The sequence below is a fragment of the Tamandua tetradactyla genome, chromosome 3, assembly GCF_023851605.1.
Source record: "Tamandua tetradactyla isolate mTamTet1 chromosome 3, mTamTet1.pri, whole genome shotgun sequence".
Lineage (NCBI taxonomy): Eukaryota > Metazoa > Chordata > Mammalia > Pilosa > Myrmecophagidae > Tamandua > Tamandua tetradactyla.
Window position 1 is genome coordinate 137210856 of NC_135329.1, and position 26870 is coordinate 137237725.

At 33.9% G+C, this 26870-nt stretch overlaps 1 protein-coding gene across 3 annotated transcripts in view; it reads right to left on the bottom strand.

The window, feature by feature from the left end:
• The window catches only part of TTC21B (tetratricopeptide repeat domain 21B), a 99754-nt gene that overhangs the window by 34013 nt on the left and 38871 nt on the right, over window positions 1–26870 (bottom strand). For all 3 annotated transcript variants that reach the window (XM_077154053.1, XM_077154054.1, XM_077154052.1), the window contains 6 exons: window positions 25062–25286; window positions 23490–23728; window positions 21916–21988; window positions 21105–21215; window positions 19561–19699; window positions 14050–14156 (listed from right to left, as the gene is read on the bottom strand). In XM_077154053.1, coding sequence (XP_077010168.1) covers window positions 14050–14156; window positions 19561–19699; window positions 21105–21215; window positions 21916–21988; window positions 23490–23728; window positions 25062–25286 — 894 coding nt within the window. The remainder of the gene's footprint in view (window positions 1–14049; window positions 14157–19560; window positions 19700–21104; window positions 21216–21915; window positions 21989–23489; window positions 23729–25061; window positions 25287–26870) is intronic.

The window sequence follows — 26870 nt, forward strand, 5'->3', positions numbered from 1 at the left end:
AAGACACAAACGGACATTTGCACACCAATGTTTATAGCAGCATTATTTACAATTGCAAAGAGATGGAAACAGCCAAAATCTCCATCAACAGACGAGTGGCTAAACAAACTGTGGTATATACATACGATGGAATATTATGCAGCTTTAAGACAAGATAAACTTATGAACCATGTAATAACATGGATGGACCTAGAGAATATTATGCTGAGTGAATCCAGCCAAAAACTAAAGGACAAATACTGTATGGTCCCACTGATGTGAACGGACATTCGAGAATAAACTTGAAATATGTCATTGGTAACAGAGTTCAGCAGGAGTTAGAAACAGGGTAAGACAATGGGTAATTGAAGCTGAAGGGATACAGACTGTGCAACAGGACTAGATACAAAAACTCAAAAATGGACAGCACAATAATACCTAATTGTAAAGTAATCATGTTAAAACACTGAATGAAGCTGCATCTGAGCTATAGGTTTTTGTTTTGTTTTGTTTTGTTTTGTTTTGATTTTACTATTATTACTTTTATTTTTTTCTCTATATTAACATTCTATATCTTTTTCGGTTATGTTGCTAGTTCTTCTAAACCAATGCAAATGTACTAAGAAATGATGATCATGCATCTATGTGATGATGTTAAGAATTAATGATTGCATGTGTAGAATGGTATGATCTCTAAATGTTGGGTTAATTTCTTTTTTTCCGTTAATTAAAAAAAAAAAAAAAAGAGAAGGGATAATTGGAGATGAAGGGATACAGACTGTACAACGGGACTGGATATAAAAACTCAGAAATGGACAGCACAATACTACCCAATTGTAATGCAATTATGTTAAAACACTGAATGAAGCTGCATGTGAGGTATAGGTTTTTTGTTTTTGTTTTTTTTGTTTTTTTTCTTTCTATTATCGTTTTAATTCTTATTCTGTTGTCTTTTTATTTCTTTTTCTAAATTGATGCAAATGTACTAAGAAATGATGAATATGCAACTATGTGATGTTATTAAGAATTACTGATTGTACATGTAGATTGGAATGATTTCTAATTGTTTTGTTAATTCTTTTTTTAATTAATAAAAAAGAAAAAAAAAAAAAAAGAAAAAAAAAAAAAAAGATAGGTAGACCAAGTAATGAATCAGGTGGGGCGTATAATTCCCTAAAGGGAAAAAGCGGGATATGGGGCTCAGCTCAAGTAGCTGACCTCCTTCAGGGAATTCAGGCCCCAGAGGCTGGAAAACAGAAGCAACTAAGCCTGCCTTCTACCTCAGCCCTTGTCTCAACCACGTTCCTGACAGGCTTAGAATTAAAGGCACTGTTTCATTTTATGCTAATGGGGAGCTACAGGTTGAGAACTGACATCAATTGGACAGGATAGGGAAAACAGAGTCAAGAGGCTTCATAAAATCGGACAACCTGCAGACTCTCACCCTTAGGGAAACCCAATATTGATTACATTCTCTTCCTGAGACCTGGGCCAGTCTGGTGGGAGAATATCTGATTGGGGATGATCAGACCTTCCGAGATTCGTCTAAAAAAAAAAAAAGAAAGAGAAAGGTTCCATATAATCAGGGTATGGATCAGAAAAATAAGAGCTGAAAAATTCTGATCAGTTAAACCGAAGCTATGCTAGAGGTCTAGAGTAAGTTGAACTGACTGCCAAAAAACAGATAGAAAAAAAGCCAACCAACAAGAAAACCCTAGGTAAAAGACTGAAAAAGATCTCCAGAATAAACTAATCAAGGAAATCAGATGCCTAGACACCAGCAAAAAACTAATCAAGGAAATCAGATGCCTAGACACCAGCAAAAAACTAGGAGTCATAAGAGGAAAAACCAGACATGGTCCAGTCAAAGGAAAAAATGAGAAACAGGACTTGAAAGAACTAATTAAGAATGTTCAAATAGACATGCAAAGTCACATGAAAAATCAAATCAACAGGAAGATACAATAAAAGAGACGAAGCATATAAAGAAGAACTCTAAAGTTTGAAAAAACAAATGGCAGAAATTTGGGGAATGAAAGGCACACTAGAAAAGATGAAAATCACAATGGAGACTACAACAGCAGATTTGAAGAGGCAGAAGAAAGGATTAATGAGCTAGTTGACAGGATATATTAAATTCTACACTTAAAGAACACATGAGGAAAAGAATGAAAAAATATGAGCAAGGTCTCAAGGAACTGAATGACAACTTGAAGCACACGAACAGAGATGTAACAGGTGTCCCAGAAGGAGAAGAGAAGGAAAAGAGAGCAGAAAGAATAATGAAGGAAATAATCACTGAAATTTTCCCATAACTTATGAAAGACATATAATTACAGATTCAAGAAGCACAGCATAACTCAAACAGAATAGATCCAAAGAGACCTACTCCAAGACACTTCCTAATCAGATTGCCAAATGTCAAAGACAAAGAGAGAATTCTGAAAACAGCAAGAGAAAAGGGATCCCTCATATACAAGGGCAGCTCAATAAGACTATGTGAGGATTTCTCAGCTGAAACCATGGAGGTGGGAAGGCAGTAGTACAATGTATTTAAAAGATTGAAAGAGAAAAACTGCCAACCAAGACCTATATCTGGCAAAGTTGTCCTTAAACAATGTGGTAGAGTTTATATATTCAAACAGACACAGAGAGTTTGTGAAGATGAGACCCGCTCTATAAGAAATACTAAAGGGAGCAACAGGAAAAGACAGAAGACATAGGTTTGGAGAAAACTGAAGAAATTAAGACTATCAGGAAGGTAAAAAAAGAAAGTGAGGGGAAAAAAAAAAGATACCACATATAAAATCCAAAAGACAAAACAAAAGAAAGTACTACCTTTGCAGTAATAATGTTAATAGATTAAACTCCCCAATCAAAAGACAGACTGGAAGAATGTATTAAAAAACAGGATCCATATCAAGTAAGGATTTAGTATCCAGAATACATAAAGAAATTCTTCAACTCAATAATAGAAAAACATACATCCCAATTTAAAAATGGGCAAAAGATATGAACAGACACATCTCAGCAGAGGAAAAAAAAACAAAACAGGATCCAGCTATATGCTGACTACAAGAGACTCACCTGAGACCAAAGGAGAAAAATAGGTTGAAAGTAAAAGGTACTTCATACAAACAACAGCCAGAAAAGAGTGGGGATAGCTATATTCACATCAGACAAATTAGGCTTCAAATGTAAAACAATTTAAAGAGACACAGAAGGACACTATGTATTAATAAAAGGGATGATTCATCAAGAAGACCTAACCATCATAAATATTTATGCACCAAGCCAGAGAGCCCCAAAATACTGAGGCACACACTGACAAGACTGAAGGGAGAGACAGACACCTCTACAATAAGAGAGATTTCCATACATTCTCTCTCATCAATGGATAGAACCTCTAGACAAAGGATCAATAAGGAAACGGAGATGTTGAACAGAACAATAAATAAACTACACTTAACAGACATTTGTAGCACACTAACCCCACTACAGTAGGATACATTTTTCTCAGGTGTTCATAGATCATTCTCCAGGACAGACTCCATGTTAGGTCACAAAGCTAATCTTAATAAATTTAAGAAGACTGAAGTTACACAAAACACTTTCTCAGATCATAATAATACATACACACATACAGTATATACATTATATATGGTGGAATATTACGCAGCTGTAAGACAAAATAAAGTCACGAAGCATACAACAACATGGATTAACCTTGAGGACATTATGTTGAGTTAAAGTAGCCAGAAACAAAACAACAAATATTATATGGTCTCACTAAAATGAACTAGCATTGATGAGCGAACGGAAACGGAGAGAGGGCAGAGATCAGGCATTTGATGGTAAAGGAGTACAGAATGTTCAACAGGATTGGGTGCATAGATGCAGAAATGAATAGCACAATACTATCTGATGGAAGCACAAAATTATAAGTACACTGAACAAAGATGAGTGTGAGTATGGTTGAAAGAGGTAGGCTTGGGTATTTATGACACAGAAAGAAAGACAGATGATAAATACTGGGACTGTAAAACCTGGCAAAACCTAGAGTGGTCAAGACGGTGATTGATTATACAAATATAAGAATATCTTTTAAATGAGGAAGAACAAATCAAAGTCAACACTGGAAGGTGCTGAAAACGGGAAGGTTTATGGAACAATACAATCACTGCAACTAGAGTCTATAGTTAACAGTAACATTATAATAGGCATCCAGTAAATGTAACAAAAGCAATAAGCCAAAGCTAAATGTCAATAAGAGGAAGATATAAGGGAGGGGTATGGGATTTTGGGTGGTGGTGGTGTTTCTCATTTTTATTTTTTAAATTTTTATTTTTTCTTTCTTCTTCTTCCTCTTTCTTTGAAGAAGAACTGGAGATATCTTCATACAGATTGTGGTAGTAAATGCATAACTACATGATAATACCAGGAACCTTTATTTACTTAAGATGGATTGTATGGTGGATAAATAAAACTGTTTAAAAAATGAAAAGAAAGATACAAGTGCTGGAGAAAATGTGGAGAGAGGGATGTACTGTTCTCTATTCACTGCGGATAGAGAAGTAGAATGGAGCAGCCTGTATGGAGGGCAAACGTGGTGGTTCCACCAGAGCCTAAGTATAGGTAAGCTATATGACCCAGAAACCCCGTTATTAGGTATATACTTGGAAGAACTGAAAGCAGGGACATGAATGGATGTTTGTGTACTGGTGTTTTGGCGGTAGTAGTTACAATTTGCACTGGATGGAGGTAGTATAAGCATACATCGACTGATGAATGGAAGGACGAACTGTGGTCTATACATACAGTGGAATATTGAGTGGCTGTGAGAAAACATGAAGTTGTGAGGTATGCAACTAGGTGCATGAACCTTGATGACAGTATGTTGAGTGAAATAAGCCAGAAACAAAAAAGACAAATATTATAATCCTCACTAATGTGGACTAACTCTAATGTGCAAACTCTGAGAATTGAATTCAAGAACACGGGTTTATCAGGGAAGGCTCACTGTAAATGGTTCCTGGATTGCAAATTCTTACAGCAGTTATACCTATTCCTGAGTTATAACAGTCATTCCTAAATTTTGAGATGCTGAGCTCTTTGTGTATAATTTAGTCAGTCCCTGGAACTATGGTTATCTGTGTGACACCTGAGACTCAGAGCTAGAGTTCTACAGCTATGAAAGTCAGTATTACTCCATACAACAATTGTTCAAAGAGCTGAAAGAAATAAGACTTCAATTAAAGATATGAATGAAGCAGATCTGGTTAGGATTAAGAAAAATCAGACTAAAGGTTAAAGGAAGATACCGACTGTGTTTTAAAACTTCAACTTCTGTATGAGATCAAAGGAAGAGATATATATTTGGTGTAAAATTTATATTTTCTGTAGCACAATATCTAATTTAAATTTTATGGTCAGTTCATTCAAATACCATAATTACATGGAACCCTGTAACAGGAAAGGAGATGTTGTTGGTTTGCACAGGTTAGTATGAGGTCCCGATACATTCCAGAATAATTTGGGCAGAGAATAAAAAAAGTACTTGCAAAGTTCTCTTGAGCAACTGGAGAAAAATGTGGAAATATTAAACTTCCCTTCCTGGGGAATTCTAGATATTCCCATAAGCAACAGGTACTACCATTTAATAGTTTGAGCTTTCGATCTTAGGGCTTGCCTGCAGGAAATTTATTCCTGCAGAGGAGAATTATTAATTTTAAGCCTACTTATATTTATGCCTAAGAGTGATCCCCAGAGAACCTCTTTTGTTCATATGTGTACCGCTCTCTGCAGGTAAGCCCACTGCCTTCTCCCACTATGTGGGGCATGACTCCCAGGAGTGTACATCTCAGTGACAACATGGGACAGGAATTGAGAAAGCCTTCTTGACCAAAAGAGGGAAGATAAATGAAACAAAATGAAGTTTCAGTGGCTAAGAGATTTCAAATAGAATAGAGAAGTCATTCTGGAGGTTATTCTTCATATTACATAAAGATTCCTTTCCAGTTTTTAGTAGATTAGAATAGCTAGAAGGAAATACCTGAAACTGCTGAATTGGATTCTAGGAGCCTTTATTCTTTTCTTTTTTTTAAATATTTTTACTGAGAAATCTTCACACACAACAGTCCATCTATAGTATACAATGGCTCACAATATCATCACATAGTTGTGTTTTCATCACCATGATCATTTTTAGAACATCTGTGTTACTCCAGAAAAAGCAATAAAAAGAAAAAAAGAAAAAGTCATACATTTCATACCCCTTACCCCTCCGTCTCACAGACCAATTTTTCTTTTTACCCCTTAACTCTCCTCCATCATTTATTTATATTTTTATTCTTATTTTTTTACACATCTGTCCACACCCTAGATAAAAGAAGCATGAGACACACAGTTTTCACAATCACACTGTCAAACTGTAAAAGCTATACAGTTACAAAATTGTCTTAAAGAATCAAGGCTACTCAGCTAGAAGTAAAAACCTAAAATTGTGGAATTGTAACCTATACCAAACTCTGAAATCTGTTCTATCACTGAATGTTGAGATATGCTTTGAAATTTATTGCTTTTTTTTTAAATACAGTTTTATTGAGATATATTCACACACCATACAGACCATTTGAAGTATAAAATCACTGGCTCACTTTATAATCATGTAGTTGTGCATACATCCCTATAATCAATTTTGGAATATTTTCATTACTCCAGAAAGGAAATAAAAATTAAAAAAAAACCCAAATCCTCCATATCCTTATCCCTCCTCCCCCTCACACTGACCAATGGTATTGGTGTGGTAATTTGTTAACCATTAATGAAAAAATATTAAAATATCACTGTTAATCATAGTCCATAATTTGCAATAGGTACATTTTTCCCCATGTATCCATCTATTATTTTTTTTAACATTTGTTCCCTCTTTACTTATTTTTAATCCATGTTTTACTCATTTATCTATACCATAGATAAAAAAGAGCATCAGATACAAGATTTGCATAATTACACAGTCACACTGCAAAAGCTATATCATTATACATTCATCTTCAAGAAACATGGCTACTGGAACACAGCTCTACAGTTTCAGGTACTTCCCTCTAGCCTCTCTACTACACCTTAGACTAAAAAGGGGTTATCTGTATGATATGAAAGAATAACCTCCAGGATAACCTCTCAACTCTGTTTGAAATCTCTCAGCCACTGACACTTTATTTTGTTTCATTTCTCTCTTCCCCCTTTCAGTCAAGAAGGTTTTCTCAATATCCTTATGCCGAGTCCCAGCTCATTCTAGGATTTCTGTCCCATGCTGCCAGGGAGGTTTACATCCCTGGGAGTCATGTCCCACATAGAGATGGGGAGGGCAGTGGGTTTGCTTGCGGTGTTGGCTGAGAGATGGGCCATACCTGAGCAACAAATGAGGTTCTCTGGGGTTGACTCTTACGCCTAATTTTTAAGTAGGCTTAGCCGATTCTTTGTGGGGATAAGTTTCATAGAAACAAACCCCGAGACTGAGGGCTTGGCCTATTGATTTGGTTATCCCCACTGCTTGGAAGAATATCAGGAATTCTCCAAATGGGGAAGCTGAATTTCCCCCCTCCCCCATCATTCCCCCAATGGGATTTCGCAAATATTTCTTTATTCATTGTTCAAATCACTCTGGGATTTATTGGGGCATCACACTGGACAAACCTACAAAATTTCATGCCCTATTCAGGGTTCCATGTACTTATGGTATTCAATTAACCTGTCCATATAAGTTATATTAGGAAATGCACTTGTCAAAATATAAATTTTGTACCAAATAAACATTTTAGTCTCTCACAGAGTTGAAGCTTTAAAATATGAATGACCATCTATTTTCAACACTGTGCAATACTGACACAGTGTTCCTTTGTTCTTCCTCATGCAAACACTTTTTAATTTGTACATTTAGTCACTATCATTGTACACTTTAGGTGTTCCTAGATTATATCATCTTCTAATGACCTCTGTTCTTAACTTAAATTCTCCAAATTCATTCATTAATGTTAGTTCATATCAGTGAGACCATACAATGCTTGTCCTTTTGTTTATGGCTAATCTAACTCAGCATAATGTCCTCAAGGTCCATCCACGTTGTTACATGCTTTATGACTTAATTCTGTCTTACAGCTGCATAATGTTCCATTTTATGTATATACCACAGTTTGTTTAGCCACTCGTCTGCTGATGGACATTTGGGCTGTTTCTATCTCTTGGCAATTGTAAATAATGTTCTGTTAAGACTTGTGGGCAAATGTCTGTTTGTGTCCTTGCCCTCATGTCCTCTGAACAGATACCTAGCAACGGTATTGCCGGATCATATGGCAATTCTATACTTAGCTTCCTGAGGAACTGCCAAACTGCTTTCCGCAGTGGTTGTACCATTTTACATTCCCACCAACAGTGGTAAGTGTGCTTCTTTCTCCATATCCTCTCCAGCACTTGTCGTTTTCTGTTTTATTGATAATGGCCATTCTGGTGAGTGTGAGATGATATCTCATTGTGGTTTTGATTTGCGTTTCCCTAATAGCTAGGGAACTAGAGCATATTTTCATGGGCCTTTTAGCCATTTGTATTTCCTCTTCTGAGAAGTGTCTACTCATATCTTGTGTCCATTTTGTAACTGGGTTGTCTTTTTGTTGTTGATTTGAACAATCTCTTTATATATTCTGGATACTAGACCCATATCTGATATGTCGTTTCCAAATACTGTCTCCCATTGTGTAGGCTGTCTTTAAGCGTTTAATTTTGAGGAGTTCCCATTTATCTATTTCTTCCTTCAATGCTCATTTGTGCTTTGGGTGTAAGATCTAGAAAACCACCCCCTATTACAAGTTTTATAAAAAGTTTTATGGTTTTAGACCTAATGTTTAAGTCTTTGATACATTTTGAGTTAATTTTTGTATAGGTTGTGAGATATGGATCCTGAATTTATTGCTTTTTTGTATATATGTTATTTTTCACAAAAAAGTTGATTGTGAAGATAAATGTACAGCTATATGATGATATTATGAACCATTCATTGATTGTACACTTTGGATGATTACATGGTATGTAAATATATATCTACTAATAAAAATAAATAATATAAATTAAAAAACAAGCACAAGCTCTTAGGGTAAGGGGATTATGATGTGCAGAGACAAAATGTTATGTTCAAGTCTCCTCCAGACTAGAAAAGTCTGATTGAAAAGTCTGATAGAAAAGTTCTATCTGACTGAGGTGTGGAAGGGCGAAGAGAGAAGAGAGAGCCTAAGAGGCCATAAAAGAGAAAAAGAGATCTTTCAAGTTCCTAGAACAGAAATAATCAGCGCACAGCTTCTTAGTGGCCTGGGGTGGGGCTGAGGGGCAGGGTGGGAATGGGCAAGATTCCAGAGAAGAAACACCTATAAGTAGGTCAGGAATTACAACTCAAATGTCAATAGGGGCTATATATATAACATAAATGAGTGAAGCAAAAAAGAGTCCAAAAGACAATCCAGAGAGTTGGGCTGTGGCAACCTGGAATGAACTGTCTCAACTGTCTCACCTCAAGGGGCAGCTGTCACTCAGCTTCATCCTACTGCCACCCAACAGGAACAGAGGGCTTAATGATTTTTCAAATCCAAAGTTTAATCTACAAACTCTTAATTTTAAAATGTTGATTCAATTGTTCAGATCAAACTGAACAATTTCAGTTCATGCATTTTGGGTTAATCTAGTTTCCAGGCCACATGCGTGAATTAATAGAGGAAGAAGAGGATCTCACAAAACACCTGGCCTCCAAGCACGGAGCAATAGGAAGAACAATGGACATCGGTCTCCACAAGCTGGTACGGACCAGAACCAGAGGCTCTTTCCCACCTCCAATAACCTGGCCCAATTTTTAAGCCCCCAGAACTATCAATATTGGATTAAAGGAAGGAGAATAAGGGGGGAAAGAAACCCAAGAAATCCTTATGTTAACCTTTTCTACTACCATGGGTGAAAGACGCAGAATCAAAAGTTAAAATGTGAACAATAGAAAGAAAGTTACCTTTCAATTAAAAAAAAAGAAAAAAAGAATCAAGGCTACTGGAACACAGTTCAACAGTTTCGGGTCCCTTCCTCCAGTCACTCCAATACATCATCAACCAAAAAGGGATATCTATATAATGCATAAGAATAACTTCCAGGATAACCTTTCAACTCTGTTTGAAATCTCAGCCTTGATTATTATTTTTTTAATTTTAATTTTTTTTAAACATAACTACATATAAACATGAACATTGTTATCATATGATGATTCCATTCTTGGTACATAAACAATAACTCACAATATCATCACATAGTTGTATATTCATCACCATGATCACCTCTTAGAACATTTGCATCAATCCAGAAAAAGAAATAAAAAGAAAAAACAAAAAATTTGTATATACCGTATCCTCTCCCCCTCCCCTTCACCAATCACCAGCAATATCTACTAAATTAATTTTAAAATTTGTTCTCCCTATTATTTATTTATTTCTAATCCATATGTTTTACTTGTCTGTCGATAAGGTAGATAAAAAGGAATGTTGTGAAAAAGACACAAGGTTTTCACATTCACACAGTCACATTGTGAAAGCTATATCATTATATAATTATCTTCAAGAAACATGGCTATTGGAACACAGTTCTACATTTTCAGGCAGTTCCCTCCAGCCTCTCTGTTATACCTTAACTAAAAAGGTGGTATCTATATAATGCGTAAGAATAACCTTCAGGATAACCTCTTGGCTCTATTTGTAATCTCTCAGTCAGACACTTTATTTTGTCTCATTTCGCTCTTCCCCCTTTTAGTTGAGGTTTTCTCAATCCCTCAATGCTGAGTCCCAGCTCATTCTAGGATTTCTGTCCCAAGTTGCCAGGGAGGTTTACACCCCTGGGAGTCATGTCCCACATAAAGAGGTGGAGGGCAGTGAGTTTGCCTGTTGTGTTGGCTGAGAGAGAGAGGCCACATCTGAGCAACAAATGAGGTTCTCTGGGGGTGACTCTTAAGCCTAATTTTAAGTAGGCTTTGCCTATCTTTTGTAGGGCTATTTTCAAATGAACAAACCCCAAGATTGAGGGCTCGTCAACCTTGATTCTTGAGGACGATTTTATAACTATATAGCTTTTACAATGTGAATATGTGATTGTGAAAACCCTGTGGCTGGCACTCCACTTCCTTTAACCAGTGTATGGACAGGTGCATAAAAAAACAAGGACAAAAAATAAATAAATAATGGCTGGGAGAGGTATTAAGGGGAATGGTATGTTTTGGGTGTTCTTTCTCATTTTTATTTTTATTCTTATATGTATTTGGGAGGGTAATGAAAATGGTCAGAAAATTTAAAAATAGGGCCACGGTGGCTCAGCAGGCAAGAATGCTTGCCTGTCATGCCCAAGGACCCGGGTTCGATTCCCAGTGCCTGCCCATGTTAAAAAAAAAAAGAATACAAAAAAAAATTTAAAAATAAACAAACAAACAAAATACATAGAAGACAACCAAATGGTCTTACTGCAAAACTCAAATTCTACATTCAGGAAAAGTATCCTTCAAAACTGCCAGTGAAACAAAATTAATTTCATTTGAGAATTGTCCCCAGTAAATCTGCAAAAATACTATGGAGAATTCTCCAGATAGAAGGAAAATTATCCCAAAACAAAACAAGGAATTTTAGGAAGAAATCAAAGTCAAAGGATAGAGTAAATCCATGGGTTTAAAATGAAGGAATATGCACTGAGTACTGAGTATAGTGTGTATAAATAATAATAGTAAACTTTCTTGGGCATTTAAAAGAAAATGTAGCAATGAAATAAGTAGCAGCAACAGAAAAGGCAGGGGTGGGGAAATGGCATTAAACTGAACAAGAAAAGAATGCACGTTATAACTCAGTTAACATTAAAAAAAATAGTAAAAGGAGGTATAGATAAACTATAGAAGGAAAATGGAGTAAAAATATTTAAATAATACAGGAAAAGAAAAAACAAGAAGAAGAAAGAGAACATAAAGTGTCCAAGAAGAAAAATAAGATATAAACCCAAATATAATCCATGATGTTTGAAATAAATGAAATGAATATTCTAATGAAAAGACTAAGATTTTCAGAGTAGATAAATGAAAAAAAATAGATTACATTTGCTTACAAAAGATAGATCTTCAGTATGAGGACAGAGAAAGGTTGAAGGTAAACAGGTAAAAAGATAAAAGATATACCATGGTAGCATAACTAAAAGAAAGCTGGAGTAGCTATAGTATTATCAGAGAAAGGAGACATTAAGCAAGAAGTATTATTACCAGAAAAAAGAGGAATATTTTATAATTATGAAGTGGTTAACTGGGAAGATACCACAATTCTAAATTTTGGTGCATCTAATAATATAGCTTATAAATAAATAAAGGAAAAATACACAGGATTAAAGACAGAAAGATATATCAACTGAAAGACTTTTATCATGTCTCCTACACTAGCAAATTATACAGACAAAAACCAGACAATAACAACAACAAAACACTAAGAATAGAGAAGAGGTGAATAAATCAATTAACAAACTTGACCTAATAGATATATGTTGAACTAAGCACACAATTACGCTAGGAACACACTGTTTCAATTCCACATGGCACATTTACCAAAAGTGATTATAATGTAGACATAAAGTAAGTTTCAGCAAATTTCAAAGGATTGAATCATTCAGAGTTTGTCTCTACCCAAGGGGAATTAAGCTAGAAATAAGTATCAAAAAGACAACTACAGAATTGAACCAGCTGGAAACTGAATACTTCATTTTGAAATAACTTGTGGATCAAAGAAGCTATAAAAGTGGAAATCATGAAATATTATTAATTGAACAATAATAACCTTGCAGGATATAGCTAAAGCAGTATTTAGAAAGACATTTACCACCTTAAATGAATATATTAGAAGAGAACAAAGCTAAAAACCCATGACCTAACATGCTATTTCAAGAAACGAGAAAGATCAATAGGTCAAATGCAAAGAAATTAAAATAAATTAACTAATGGGGCAAAAATAAATGCTAAATTTAGCCAAAAAAAAAAAAGCCCCAAAAGTTGGTTCTTTGAAAACATTAATAAAACTAATTAAGCCCCTGGCATATCTAATCATTAAAAAAGGAAAAAAAATTATCACATCAAGACTGTATAAGAGGACATTTTTCCAGAACTTGCAGACACTGAAGGCAATAAGATATGAATAACTATGTTAATAAATTGGGCAATTTAATGAAATGAACAAATTTGAAATATATAACTATCTAAACTGCTATAAGGTAGAAATTTAAAAATGTCCAGTGAAATCTATTAAAGATTTTGAATCCATTAATAAAACCTTTCATCTAAGAACCCATGAGGCCTTGGCAGTTTTAATAGTGAATTGGTCCAAACATTAAAGAAATAGCGTCAGTCTTATAGCCCAATCTGTCTCATGAACATAGATATACAAATCCTGAATAAAAATACTAGTGACTCTAAGACAGCAATATCATTAAAAAGACACAATCAAGTGACGGTTATTCTAAGAATATTAGAGTGGTTTAATATGAAAATAAATTTACTACACCATAGCAATAGAAAAAGGAGAAAAATCATATGTGCATCTTGATAAAAGCAGAAAGCACATTTTAAGTCATTTATGAAAAAAAACTTTGCAAACTAGGAACTAAAAAATCATCAAAAGACATCAATCACTTAGAAATAAATCTATTGAAATGTATACAAGACCTCCAGTTTGAAACCATAAAATATTAACAGAAATTAGAGAAGATATAAATAAGTGTAGGAAGAAAGATTCAAGGTCAAATCCTGACTGACACTAATCATGTGACTTCATACAAGTTAATAAACCAAGTTTCCTTATCAGTAGAACAGAATTAAAAATACCAACTTTACTTGACTGCTACAATAACTAGCAATAATACATTTAAACTCTATAAGCCAGAGGTATTCAATTTTTTTTCTTTTCCTCTTATATGTAGCATATTCTCTTCTTGACCATCTCCCACTCCACAACCACATTCACAAATAAGCACCTTTACCTGTTTTAATGAAGTGACGGCATCTTCAGATCTTTCCATTTTACTATAAACTTTTGCTAGAAGAACTTGAGAACGTCCATCCTCCATGAGAGCTGACAGTTCATTTACTATGAAAGAACGGTATACATTGTAAACAAATGCTCATTTTAAATGTTTATGTTTTTCAATAATTTTTCAAACTGTTCATTTGGGAAAATGATTTTGAAAAATAGTAATAAAGTTGAAACTTTTTAGTTAACTGAATATTAGCCAAATTAAAAATAAGATTTAGACAACAGATCATAGATCAAAGCCCCACGAAGGATTGCCAGTAAGGGTAACAACATGGGTAAATATAAATGCCAGTGCTATTGTATTTTTGATTTGTAACTTCATTTATTACTTCATACAGACCTAAAAGGGAAATCCATACGAAGTAACAATAAATCAGTGGAATTGGGTCTCATAATGTATAAACATGTAACGTGTGACAAGAACTACATAAATGCTGGAAGATAGATGAGGGGTATAGAAACACAGTTTTTGTATACTATTGAACTTAAGTTGGTATCAAGGAAAATGAGACTGCTATAGATTTGGGGTAACAAATTTAAGCCTCATGGTAATTATAAAGTAAATACTGGAGAATACAGAGCTCACAGACAGAAATTAGGGTATAAGTTGTCAGTGGTAGGAAACGGGGAGCCGGGGGGGACGGGAACAGGAAATTAATGAAAAATGAGCGTAAGGTTTCTGTTTGGGGAAATGGTAAACTTGTAATGATGGAACATGGTGAGCGTACTGCAACATTGTGGATGTGATAAATCCCACTGAATGGTATGCCTGGGGTCATTAAGATGGAAATTTTATATTGTATAAATGTTTGCACTATTAAAAAAAAAGAAAGAATAAAGAGACAATGGTAATTAAATGCAATACATGATCCTGGACAGGATCTAACAAGGTAGGAGAAAAGGCCCAAAAGGACTTTATTGGGATATATGAAAAAATTAGAATATAGAATATAAACTTTATACCAATGTTAATTTCTTGAACTGGATAATTGCACTTCAGTGGCTACACAGAAGAATATCATTGGTCTTTGGAAATATAAATGGCTGCCTTAAGTGTTCAAGGAGCATGCCATATACAACTTATACTCAACAGTTCAGCAAATGAATTGACAGACAGGTGGATGGATGGATCAATGGATGGATGGTTATATAGCTAGATATAGATGGACAGATGGTGTGCTGGTTTGAAATTGTTAATGTACCCCAGAAAGCCTTGTTCTTCTAACCCTGATTCAATATTTTAGGGTGGGACCTTTTGATTAGATTACTTCCATGAAAATGTGACACAACCAATTGTGGGTGTGACCACTTGATTACAGGGAAATGTGACTCTGGCCATTTAAGGGGGGTCTTGAAGAGTTTATTGGAGTCCTTTAAAAGAGCTGACATACAGAAACATTTAGGAGAAAGCTTAGACATAGGTGTTTGGAAATACAGATGTCCCATAAGACATCTGGAGCTGAAAGAGCCAAAAGAAGTTAGTCAGGAACCAGAGCCCAGCAGATGTAGCTATGTACATTTCCCTGAGATGCTAAGCTAAGAGGTGAAACAGAGTTTAAGTCAGGACCCGCAGATGCCTACAGAGAAAGCCTTAGGAATCAGAAGCTAAAGGCAACAGAATCTTGAACAAAGACCAGCAAAGGCCAGTCATGTTCTTTCCCATGTGACAGACATCAGATTTTCTTTGGAGTAAAGGTATCTTTCTCTGGATGTCTTAATCTGGACATTTTTTAAGCCTTAGAACTGTAAACTTGTAACTTAATAAATCCCCTTTATAAAAGCTGAACTATATCTGGTGTATTACATTCTGGCAGCCTTAGCAAACTAAAACAGATAGATAAAATGATAGGGCAAATGTTAAAATTGGTGACTCTGGGTATCTGTATATGTGTGGCAGTAGGGATCTGTTGGAATTCTCTGAATGGGGTTTGTACTATTTTTGCAACTGTCCCGTAAGTTCGAAAGTATTTAAAAATAAAAAAGGTAAAAAAAAAAATAAGATTTAGGATAAAAACTGGCTGAAGAAAAATGAATGAACTGGATAATAATTCGAGGTTTTTCTTAGACATATATTAAAAGATGACAATCAAAATGAATAAAAATTTTAATTTATTAAAGGCGTTAAAAGACAAGATAGACCAGTTGGTACATGCAATTAAGAAGCTAACTACTATTTTTAAAATGACAGATACTGAGAAGTAGTATAGCATAGTCACTAAGAGCAATAAATTTGATGCCCATCAATCTGGTTTCAAATCTAGTCTTCAACCCTTAATCTTCAGCAAGGCACATAACCTCTCTTAGCCTGCCTTTCATCTGTAAAACAGGGAAAACAACAGCACTCAACCTTATAACGTTGTTCTAAGATTTTTATAAGTAACCCATGTAAAGAACATAAAGTAGGCTACATGGTAAGTTCTATTTAAGTCTTATTATTTTGTGTTCTAAGAGCAACAAAAGAACCCTAAATAATTAACAAGGATAAATTTCTTACACTATTTATTGAGTGCACTGTTCATGTCACACTGTTCAAAGTGGTTTATAGATATTATTTTTAAAATCACAACTTGGGAGGCCAGTTATGTTATTGTTATTTTACAGATAAGAAAAGTTCGAAAGCAAAAACAAGGAAGAAGAAGGTCATAACAGAGTCGGGGAGAGAAGAGTATAAGAAGTCAGAGAAGCAACAGAGAGTAGAGTAAAGGGCCACAAAAACCATGGTGAGGAATTTGGCTGAACTCTGAAAGGAAGGGGAAGACAATAGAAAGCTTGAGTTCAGTGGTTTCATGATCTGAATTTTTTTTTAAGGCTCAATATTGCTGTTGTGTTGAGAAAGGCCATAGGGTGTGGAAGCTGAAGACGGAAGCAGGGAACAGGTAGGAAGCTATTGTTGTAACTAGAGACGATGGCAACTTGGACAAAGCAATAGTAGAGGAAAAGGTAAGATGTAGTAGGACTCTGAACATATTCTGAAGGGCAGCAAGAGTGACTTCAAGGATTTTGGTATTCAGCAATATTTAAAAGAAAGATGAAATTGTTATTGAGATGAAGAAGGTTAGATGCAGAAAAGATCTGGGGAACTAGATTGGGAATTCAGTTTTAGATATGTTAAGTGTAAGATGTTTATTAGAACCCAGCTAGGTGAACCAGGACACATCAAGAAAACGGTTCTCAGACTGCTAAATTTTAAAATGAGAATATTTATATTTGCTTCAAAGATTAATATCTTAATGAAATAATATATAATGAATGTATATGAACGATTTTAAGTTGACCATTGGATGTGCTTAGCAAATATTTATTAAATTAATTATACTCAATGGAATGAATATACATGCTACTTGAATCTCCACCCCCTCTATATCCACTTTAGAATGCACATTAACATTTCAGGCCTTCTGTAGTGTTTCAAAGCAAGGTCTGATAGGCTCATACACAGATTTTTAAGGAATTAATTACATTTTATATATTCAATGCATTCACAGTTATGATAATTTAAACACCAACTTTATGAGCTCTTAAGTTCGGGTATACTTTGTAACTACCAATTTCATCAAAGATAAATATTCATCAAAGATAAATATTGGTTATGATTAATATTACTTGTTGGTAGGCTATTTCAAGCTAAGGAAAAACAACTAGGTAAGATTTCATTCTAAGAAGTACACAGAGATAGTCACAAAAAGAATGTTTATCTCAGTATTGTTTCTAATTTTTTTCCAATCCAAATGTCCATTAACAGAGGATTTGGCGAATAAGTTATATGATCATCATACAGTAAAAGACTCTACATATGCTAAAGACTCTACAGATGCTTTAAAAGATCATTTTGCAAATATCTGAAAACTTAGAGCAGGTTTGCCCTAGCATATATCAAACATATTTCAAAGCTACAGTAAACATGGTATTGGCAAAAGAAAAGAAAAATAACTGAATGGAAGAAAACAAAAATTCTAAATCAGAGTTAAATATATGAAGGAATTTATTGCATGATAAAAGTGGCATTTGAATAAATAGCACTGGAATAAAACTGGCTATTCATTTGGGAAACAATATGATTCAAGAAGCTTATGGATTAAAGTACACGAATTAAGTTTTCAATATAAAAAAATACAAAAATACCAGTAAAACACATGGGAATGTTTTTAAAAATATTTATAAAATTTTTAGTTTAAAATATTTTATTTTATTAAAATATCATTTATTAATAATTAATTAATAATTAAATATTTAAAATAATTAAAAATTAATAAATATATTAATAAAATATCATTTTATTAAAATTTTATTTTAAAATATTTAATAAAAGTTATATGATCATCATACAGTAAAAGACTCTACATATGCTAAAAAAAATAAAGAAAAGCTGTATTTAAGAGAACTATTAAGTGAAAAACACATATTGAAGAACTACAGGTATACTATAATCTACTTTGATAGAAACAATGGTATGTAACTGTGTATGCCAGAGAGACAAACAGAGACAGGGATGGGGAGCCTGAGATGATACATAATTCAAATGTAATTTTCTCTGGAAAGTGGGGGACTTCATGACTTTCATTCACTTCTGTAATCTTTAAATGCTGGCAATGAGGAAGAAAACAGATTTTATTAAAAAATAAAGATCTTTAAAAAGTAAATTTGTACAAACTTGTAAGAAGGCAATTTTGTAGTATCCAATTAAATTTTAATTACACATACCTTTTATTCAGCACCTTGATTTTAGGAAATATAAACAAATGTACACCAAGGAATAAGATACAAGCATATGCACTGTAGCATGTTTTATAGCATAAAAACAATGGAAACAAACCAAATATACAACAGTTGGGGGAAGTTACCTAACTTATGTAGGTATGGAATATTATGCTGCTGAACATCAGGGACACAGTACATGCAGGAAAAAAGCAGAATAGGAAAAACAATCAAATTTTGAAAAGGAAAACTATGCATATTACATTTATTATCTTTAAATATACATATATATATATAGCGGATTCAACAAAACATAAAAATGATTACTTCTAGGGGAGTAGTCTGAGAACAAAGGGAGGTGGAATTCACGGGAGAAAAAGGAGACTTACCTATTATATTTTTTAATAGTGTTGTATTTTTAAAGAATGAGGTATTACTTCAAAAAATACGAATATTATAAAAATGTTTACTTATTTAAATATCAGAGGTAGGTGGCAAAATAAAGGAAATTTCCTTTACATTATTTTGTAAAGTAAAGCATCTTTCTATAACACAATTAATTGTTTCACGAATCTATTAGATTCTCAAGAATCTTATTTTAGTAGAGTGGCATTCTGATAAGTGAAAGAAGAAATATGTGTGTGTGTGTGTATCTCAACCCCTCACATGCATCATATGCAAATATATACTTATATAATACAAAGGTAAAATAGATTACATATATTGGGTATACTTTTTTCTCAAATCAGAAAGAATTTCATACCAGGTTCATGAGCTAAAGCATGTTGAAGAACTTTTTCTGCTTTGTCATACCATTTCAACTTTAATAAAAGCTCAGCCAGGTCATAGCAAAGATAATTCTGTTGTCCGCTTTTCAGAGCAGCTTCATAATATGTGATTGCCTAAACAAAACCCATTAAAGGAAAAAAGGCAAAAAGAATGGTATTCAAGTATAGATATTTTATACATTACAGACTTAAAGTAACATAATTAGAAATAACTTAGGACATTCTTAGGCATGTCCTAAGAATATATCTGCACTATAGTAAAGTATGCCACTTTTCTTAGAGAATCAAACATCACATAAGGCAACTAACATTTCTTATGATAAATATTTAAAGAACAGTATTTGGTGAAATTAAGTTTACAGATTTTATTCAAGCCCAATGAGCCCTACTCTAGGCAAATACTTTGCTAACTATTGTATGTATATTCAATAATTATCAGAAATAGGACAAGAATTTAAAAGCTAAAGGAAAACCCATTATCTTTACTAGAAAAATATAACTGGAAGCAATGGTTACCAAAATTAGTTCAACAGAGGGGACAACTACTACCATGCTTGGTTATATAATGAAAGAGAAAAAAGGATAGCTACTTTATTGTAAATGATTTGGTGTCAAAGACTTTAGGTGCATGATGAAACCTATAGTCAATTTTAGATCCAATCAGTTGTTGAAAAATGCTGCAATGAAGAATTGAAGACACTAAAATATTCAATACAAAATTCAATGTGAATACAAATGTGGAGTTCGTAACCATCAACGGCACAAATGGTGCTTGCTGAAGATTTCTCATAGAACAGGGCTTAATAAATTTGATCCAACAGATATATTTCAAATGTGCTGGTTTGAAAGGAAGTATGCCCCCTAGAAAATCCATGTTTTAATCAAAATCCCATTTCATAAAGGTAGAATAAGCCCTATTCAATACTGTATATTTGAAACTGTAATCAGATCATCTCCCTGGATGATGTGATTTAGTCAAGAGTGGCTGTTAAACTGGATTAGGTGACCACATGTCTCCACCCATTTGGGTGGGTATTGACTGGTTTACTGGAGTCCTATAAATGAGGAAACATTGTGGAGAAAGAAGGAGATTAAGAGAGAGCAGAGCAAAACAACATAGGCACGAGAAGAGTCCAACAGCCAGCAACCTTTGAAGATGAAGAAGGAAAATGCCTCCCAGGGAGCTTCATGAAGCAGGAAGCCAGGAGAAGAAGCCAGTAGATGATGCTGTGTTCACCATGTGCCCTTCCAGATAAGAGAGGAACCCTGACCTGTTCACCATGTGCCTTTCCACTTGAGGGAGAAACCCTGAACTTCAATGGCCTTCTTGAACCAAGGTATCTTTACCTGGATGCCTTAGATTGAACATTTCTATAGACTTGTTTTAATTGGGATATCTTCTCGGCCTTAGAACTGTAAACTAGCAACTTATTAAATTCCCCTTTTAAAAGCCATTCCGTTTCTGGTATATTGCATTCCTGCAGCTAGCAAACTAGAACATCAAACTATAAATACTTACCTTTGAATAGTTGTGAGTTTTGACAAGAGCTTTCCCAATCTTGCTTGCTATAGTTCCATCTTTGGGATTCTGATTTAATGCTTGCTCATATGCTACTATGGCTTCTTCAGGCTAATATTGGCAGACACAAAGATAAATAATAAACACCTTAACTGGACCCAATTAAATGGCAACATTACTATAATTAAGCCCTATATTTGGAATACTTGATCAGACTAACTACATACATATTTAAGTCTAGGACCTTAATGATTTTAGAAAGGCCAACTAGGATGGGTGCAACTCAGTAGAACCCTCACCCATGAAAACTATGTCTTTATCTTCATAAATGATAACAGGGGAGCTAAGAGACAGTTTCTTAATTTTTAATTTCTGGTACTCATTATAAAAGTCAAATAGACTGGGTGGTACACCAGTGGCTCAGTGGCAGAATTCTCCCTGCTGAGCTGGAGACCCGGGTTTGATTCCCGGAGCCGGCCCATGCCAAAAAAAAAAAAAAGTCAAATACACTCAGAGGACAGCTTTTCTTTGAAGAAAACACCAACACAGCCTATAGCTCTCTTAGTCCAACAAGTTGTAGGAGATTCCTAACATGCTTTTGGTACGATCTCTATTTTGAATAATGATAGGGTTGAATTAATGCACCCCAATTTGAAAAAAAATTATTGCGACCACTTTTTATTGTGACCACTAGATTTTTAAATATTAAATAAACAGCATAGAAAACAAGTTCCTTTTAATGGAATGTTAAACTAATTAAACAAAGAGTTGTTTATAAAAATTCCAAGTTTAGCAGCATTAGCAAATTTACCTCCTGAATATTCATGTATGCATCACCAAGGAGAAGAAAGGAACGAGGGCTGGGCATTCTTTCAGCGATTTCTCTGGAAACAGACCAACTCTACTTAGTATAGTGAGTACAAATACAAATATCTTCTAAACTGATATAAGATAAGCTTTTTAAATTTCAATTAGCCATTACCCATAAATATAATATTACAAAAAAAATCTTATCCATACCCACATCCATGACCGGGTTGTTTATGCTAGATCAATTTTTTTTTCCATGAAATCTTTCCGTTTTCTAAACTGAAAGTAATACAGCACAGGTCGATGAAAAAATACAGAATCTGATTATTCAGAAATAAAACTTCCTTTCCTGATTTTGAAATATGGTATTAAGGGTACCAAAAACTGTTAGGAGGTAAAACATGCCCTTCCATGCATCTGTTTTGATATTAATGGTATAGATCATATTCCAAAATGAATTACCATAAAAAAAAATAAAATCTCTACTTAACATTCGCTGCTTCTTTTTTTAACTGCGAAACTTAGATTTCTAAAAATGTTCCTTAATTCAAAATACCAAAGTTATTCAAATAATAATGCAGTGCTAAGTCCTTAACATGCGGTATCTCATTTAATTGCTCTACTCTATGAAAAAGAAAATAATTCCACTTGTATAGATAAGGTCAAGAGTTTAGGTCTACAGCTAACACGTCAGATCTGAGCAGGAAAAAAAAAATTAAACACGTAACTATTACATTATAGTGCATCCCAAACAAATAAACTCTACTTTAAATTATTGTCATATCATTAGAGAAGACAGTGTTGATTTTCTGGAAACATGACCAAAAATATGTGGTAGGAATTTTAGGTCATTCATCTTTACATGAGGTGCTACTCAGTTGCTTTGAATCACTCAGCACCTAAAAAGACAATTTTCTGATCCTTGCTATTTACCTAATATAGATGAACCAATAGTGAATGAAATAACTCATCAACATTTTATTATGTTCTCAGATAAAAATTTTAATTTTCTCTTGCATAGAGTATATGTTTGGATGTTTATCTTTTCGTTTGGGGAGCAGAGTAGGAATAACACGTATACATGCATGGACATGCATGGAATGTATGAGTGTGTATGTAAACATGTGTGTTGTGTAACCCAATAATCTCTAAGGGCATCAGAGTATGATACAACTTTTAAAGCTCCTACACTTTCACATTTGCAATCCACATCTAGCATGGTACATTACCAAACCATAATTACAATACAGGTGCCTGTTACTCTTGCCCTTTCTAGAAGCAGGAAGATGAAAGAAAGACATTCATGGCCTAGAAATAACATTTACTGAGGACAGCTGAGAAATTCTGAGCTTGAATAAGCTACAAGTCAAAATAATCATAATACGTTTTTGGGAAAGTAATTTCTTCAGAGTGACTGAGATTGGTGGTCGGAGATGGAAATAAAAACACACAAAGTAAAGAATCTATAAAAGCATCTCTAAAGCAGTTGAGAGAAATGAAAAATAAATCTGGGAATTAATTTTAGGAGATAAATGTGTCAAAAAATGGTTGAAATGGTTATTTCAACCCATTTACCTATAACAAGTGATATACAACATTTTCTCTTTTCTGTACTTGAGATAAATATCTGCCATTTTTTCTTTGGCTTCTATAAAATACGGTTGTTCAGTTGTAACATTTCGAAGCATGTGTAAAGCCCGCTCAACATCTCCCTGGGCCAGAGCTAGGTCGGCGTTAGCAATAGTAACACGCAATTCTTCAGACGTTCCGGAAAATTCATGGATGGCATCTTGTAAAACTTTTGCTGCCTCATGCTGAAAAGATGAAGAAATATTCTTTCAAAATATTTAACAAACTGTACAACAGAGGAAGATTTTTTATTACAGAGCTATGATAAATGCAAAACAGATATTTATGAAACAAATTAATAGATTTTTGAGAAGTACAAAAAGTACAAATTTAAAAACCAGAATCAGAGTACAAATTCAACAGAGGATATAAATATTTGTTAGCTGGAAAACTGTTTTCATAACTAGGAGAAAAGCAATTGCTACACATGATTTGCTGCTTCTACAATTTGCTGAGCCTTTACTTTGCATCCAGCATTGTTTTTGCCCATTTAATTCTCACACAATCCTCTTAGTTACTATCATTACACCCTTCTTGCAATGAGGACAATGAAATTTAGAGTTAAAATGTCAACAGGTGACAGAACTAGAATTCCAATTCAGGCAGCCTGACTCCAAGGTCTAGATTCTTAACCATGTCTGCCTTGGTGGGATCCAGGTCACTGTCACCCACTGTTCCCACTGGCTCTGCATTCAGTAGCAGATGACTCTATTTCCTCCACCAAAACATCATTTTTGTTAGACCACAAGTAAATATATTAACTCATTTCCACATCTGCACTTCAGTGAATCTAAAATACCATTTATTTTAAGATTCATCTCAACTTCGGAATCTGATCTCAGAAATGTTAAAATGTAAAAAAAAATACATTTTAGAGTAAAAGATAAATGGTGGTATTGGTCCTATTTATTAAATGTATTTTTATTTTAATTTATTAATGAAATAGAAATTTCTTGTTATTTGGCAAATATCTAGACGTGTAACCTTCTAAGTTTCCATTAATAAATGAAAATAACTGTTCAGCAACTCCTGAAACCTAAAAAAAGCTGATAGAAATAACTTTAAATTCATTTTCCACAGGACTTTAATTCTCTCAGAACTACTAGCTATTTACATTATTTTTAATCTATCTGACTTTATGATACATAGCTATATTTTTCGAGCGTTTATTTTGTTTCCTCAACTATTAGAATTTCAGCTTGCTGCTTTCATTTTATTGCAGTAGTACAGGTGTATGCATATGTGTATGTGTGCATGTTAATCCTTTTAGGAATTCACAGAATTATAATACTTTGTTTCAAGGTAGCCAAAGAAATCACACTACAGCCAGGGCACAAACTGTTTTTAACTTTCAGGAGCTTGCACATAATATATATTTTAGTTCAAAGTCACAAGACATAAATTCTCTAAACTTTACCATTTGGTCAAGGACATAATTTTGCTTTTTCATTTTTAATTAGTGCATATACTTGAAGAACAAACTTTGGCTCTGAGTCACTGAATTACAACTTGTCCTACCTGTTCTCCATTTAAGGAGTGAACTTCAACCAACTCAAGAAAGACTGATAAACGATGGCTTGCATCTACTTCAGTTTTTCTGTATTTTGATTTTGAGGAAGATCCAGTTTTCCTCATTCCTGGTAAACTCATTGCCATATGCAGAGTTTTAATTGCTTCTGCTATTTCTCCCATTTTCTTCTGTGACTGAGCTTTTATCAAATGATATAAAGGATATTCTCTCACCTGAAAAAAAAATTATTTAGAAATACTTCTTTGGCATACGTACATCAATATAATATATACAATCTAATCAAACATTAAGATGAATAGGATCTATGAGGATAGTCTATCTATAAGTATATAAGTCTATTTCTGTCTTCTTACTAACTTTCCTATAATTTATTATATTAAGATTCAGAGAAAGTGCCACCCACTACCAAGAATCCTTCTAGAGGACAAACTAGAGAAAAAATAATCAAAACAACACATGATTTAAACTACTACATTATAGTGCATCCCAAACAAATAAACCCTTTTTAAAATTACTGTCATATTATTAGAGAAGATAGTATTGATTTTCTGGAAATATGACCAAAAATATGTTGTAGGAACTTTAGGTCATTCATCTTTACATGAGGTACTTCTCAGTTGCTTTGAATCACTCAGCACCTAAAAAGAATTTGAACAATATTCTGATCCTTGTACTAGGTTGACTAGTACTTTCCCATGATGGAAAAAAAAAATGTAAATAAAGTTGTGAAAGCTAGCAAATAGATTCTCAGAAATTGAGTATTCAGGAAAGGAATTTCTTTATCTGGAACTTCTAATACTGATATGAAGTTATTTGTTTTCTAGAAACTGTTTTTTTTCTCCCTTAATTTTTAAGGTTAAGATTAAAATTCCAAGACACTTTAATCAATTACTGTCTTTACCCTTTGATACCTTTATTAAACATGTAGGAACAAACCTCTTTACTTTGGCTATCAACAGATTACAAGACATTTTCCAAGAGAAATTCCGTTTTCCAATAGAAATTTTCAAAGAGAATGATAAAAATAAGGAAGATCAAAAAAATCAAAGGGAAGATGACCTGGAATGAACTGATGGGGCAGTCATTTAATATTGAGGAAGTATACAATACTCCTAAGTTGACAGTTTTCAACCTTAGTTATTAGCTAGGCAGTACATTTACTTAAGTACCTTTGTGAAAATAAATACTTAGGCTTATACTCCTTGCTCAAAGGTTTTAATTCAGTAGGGTGGGGCATCAGTACTGGGATTATGATGTATCACCAGTCTTAAAAATTACTGTCTTAAAAAGCAGGTAATATCTTTTGCAAACGTTGTCTACAACTTGATTTCTCATTTTATTGAAGGGTGTTCCTGTAATAGATCTCAAGACCCTGTGAACCAGAGCAAAAGTCTGGGGAACTTCTCCACACTTCAGCTGGTTCAGTAAGTACCTGAACCTAGATTTTCCCTAATGCTTAGGGAATATTGGACGTACCCCCCAAAATATCTCAGATAGAAATCTAGTGTGTTTATATTCTTAAACCACTTAATGACTTCCAAAACAACTAGATGTTTTTTAACAATGACTCTAAAAAAGAAGTTATTAAAAAACAAGGTTCAGGCCAAGGTGGCTCAGCAGGCAGAGTTCTTGCTTGCTATGCCAGAAACCCGGGTTCGATTCCCGGTATCTGCCCATGTAAAAAAAAAAAAACAAAAAACCAAGATCCAAGAAAGAGGCAATAAAATCTACTAATCTTATAGATAAAAGTATTTGATATAATGCTTTACAGTTTGCAATTATTTTTACATACATTT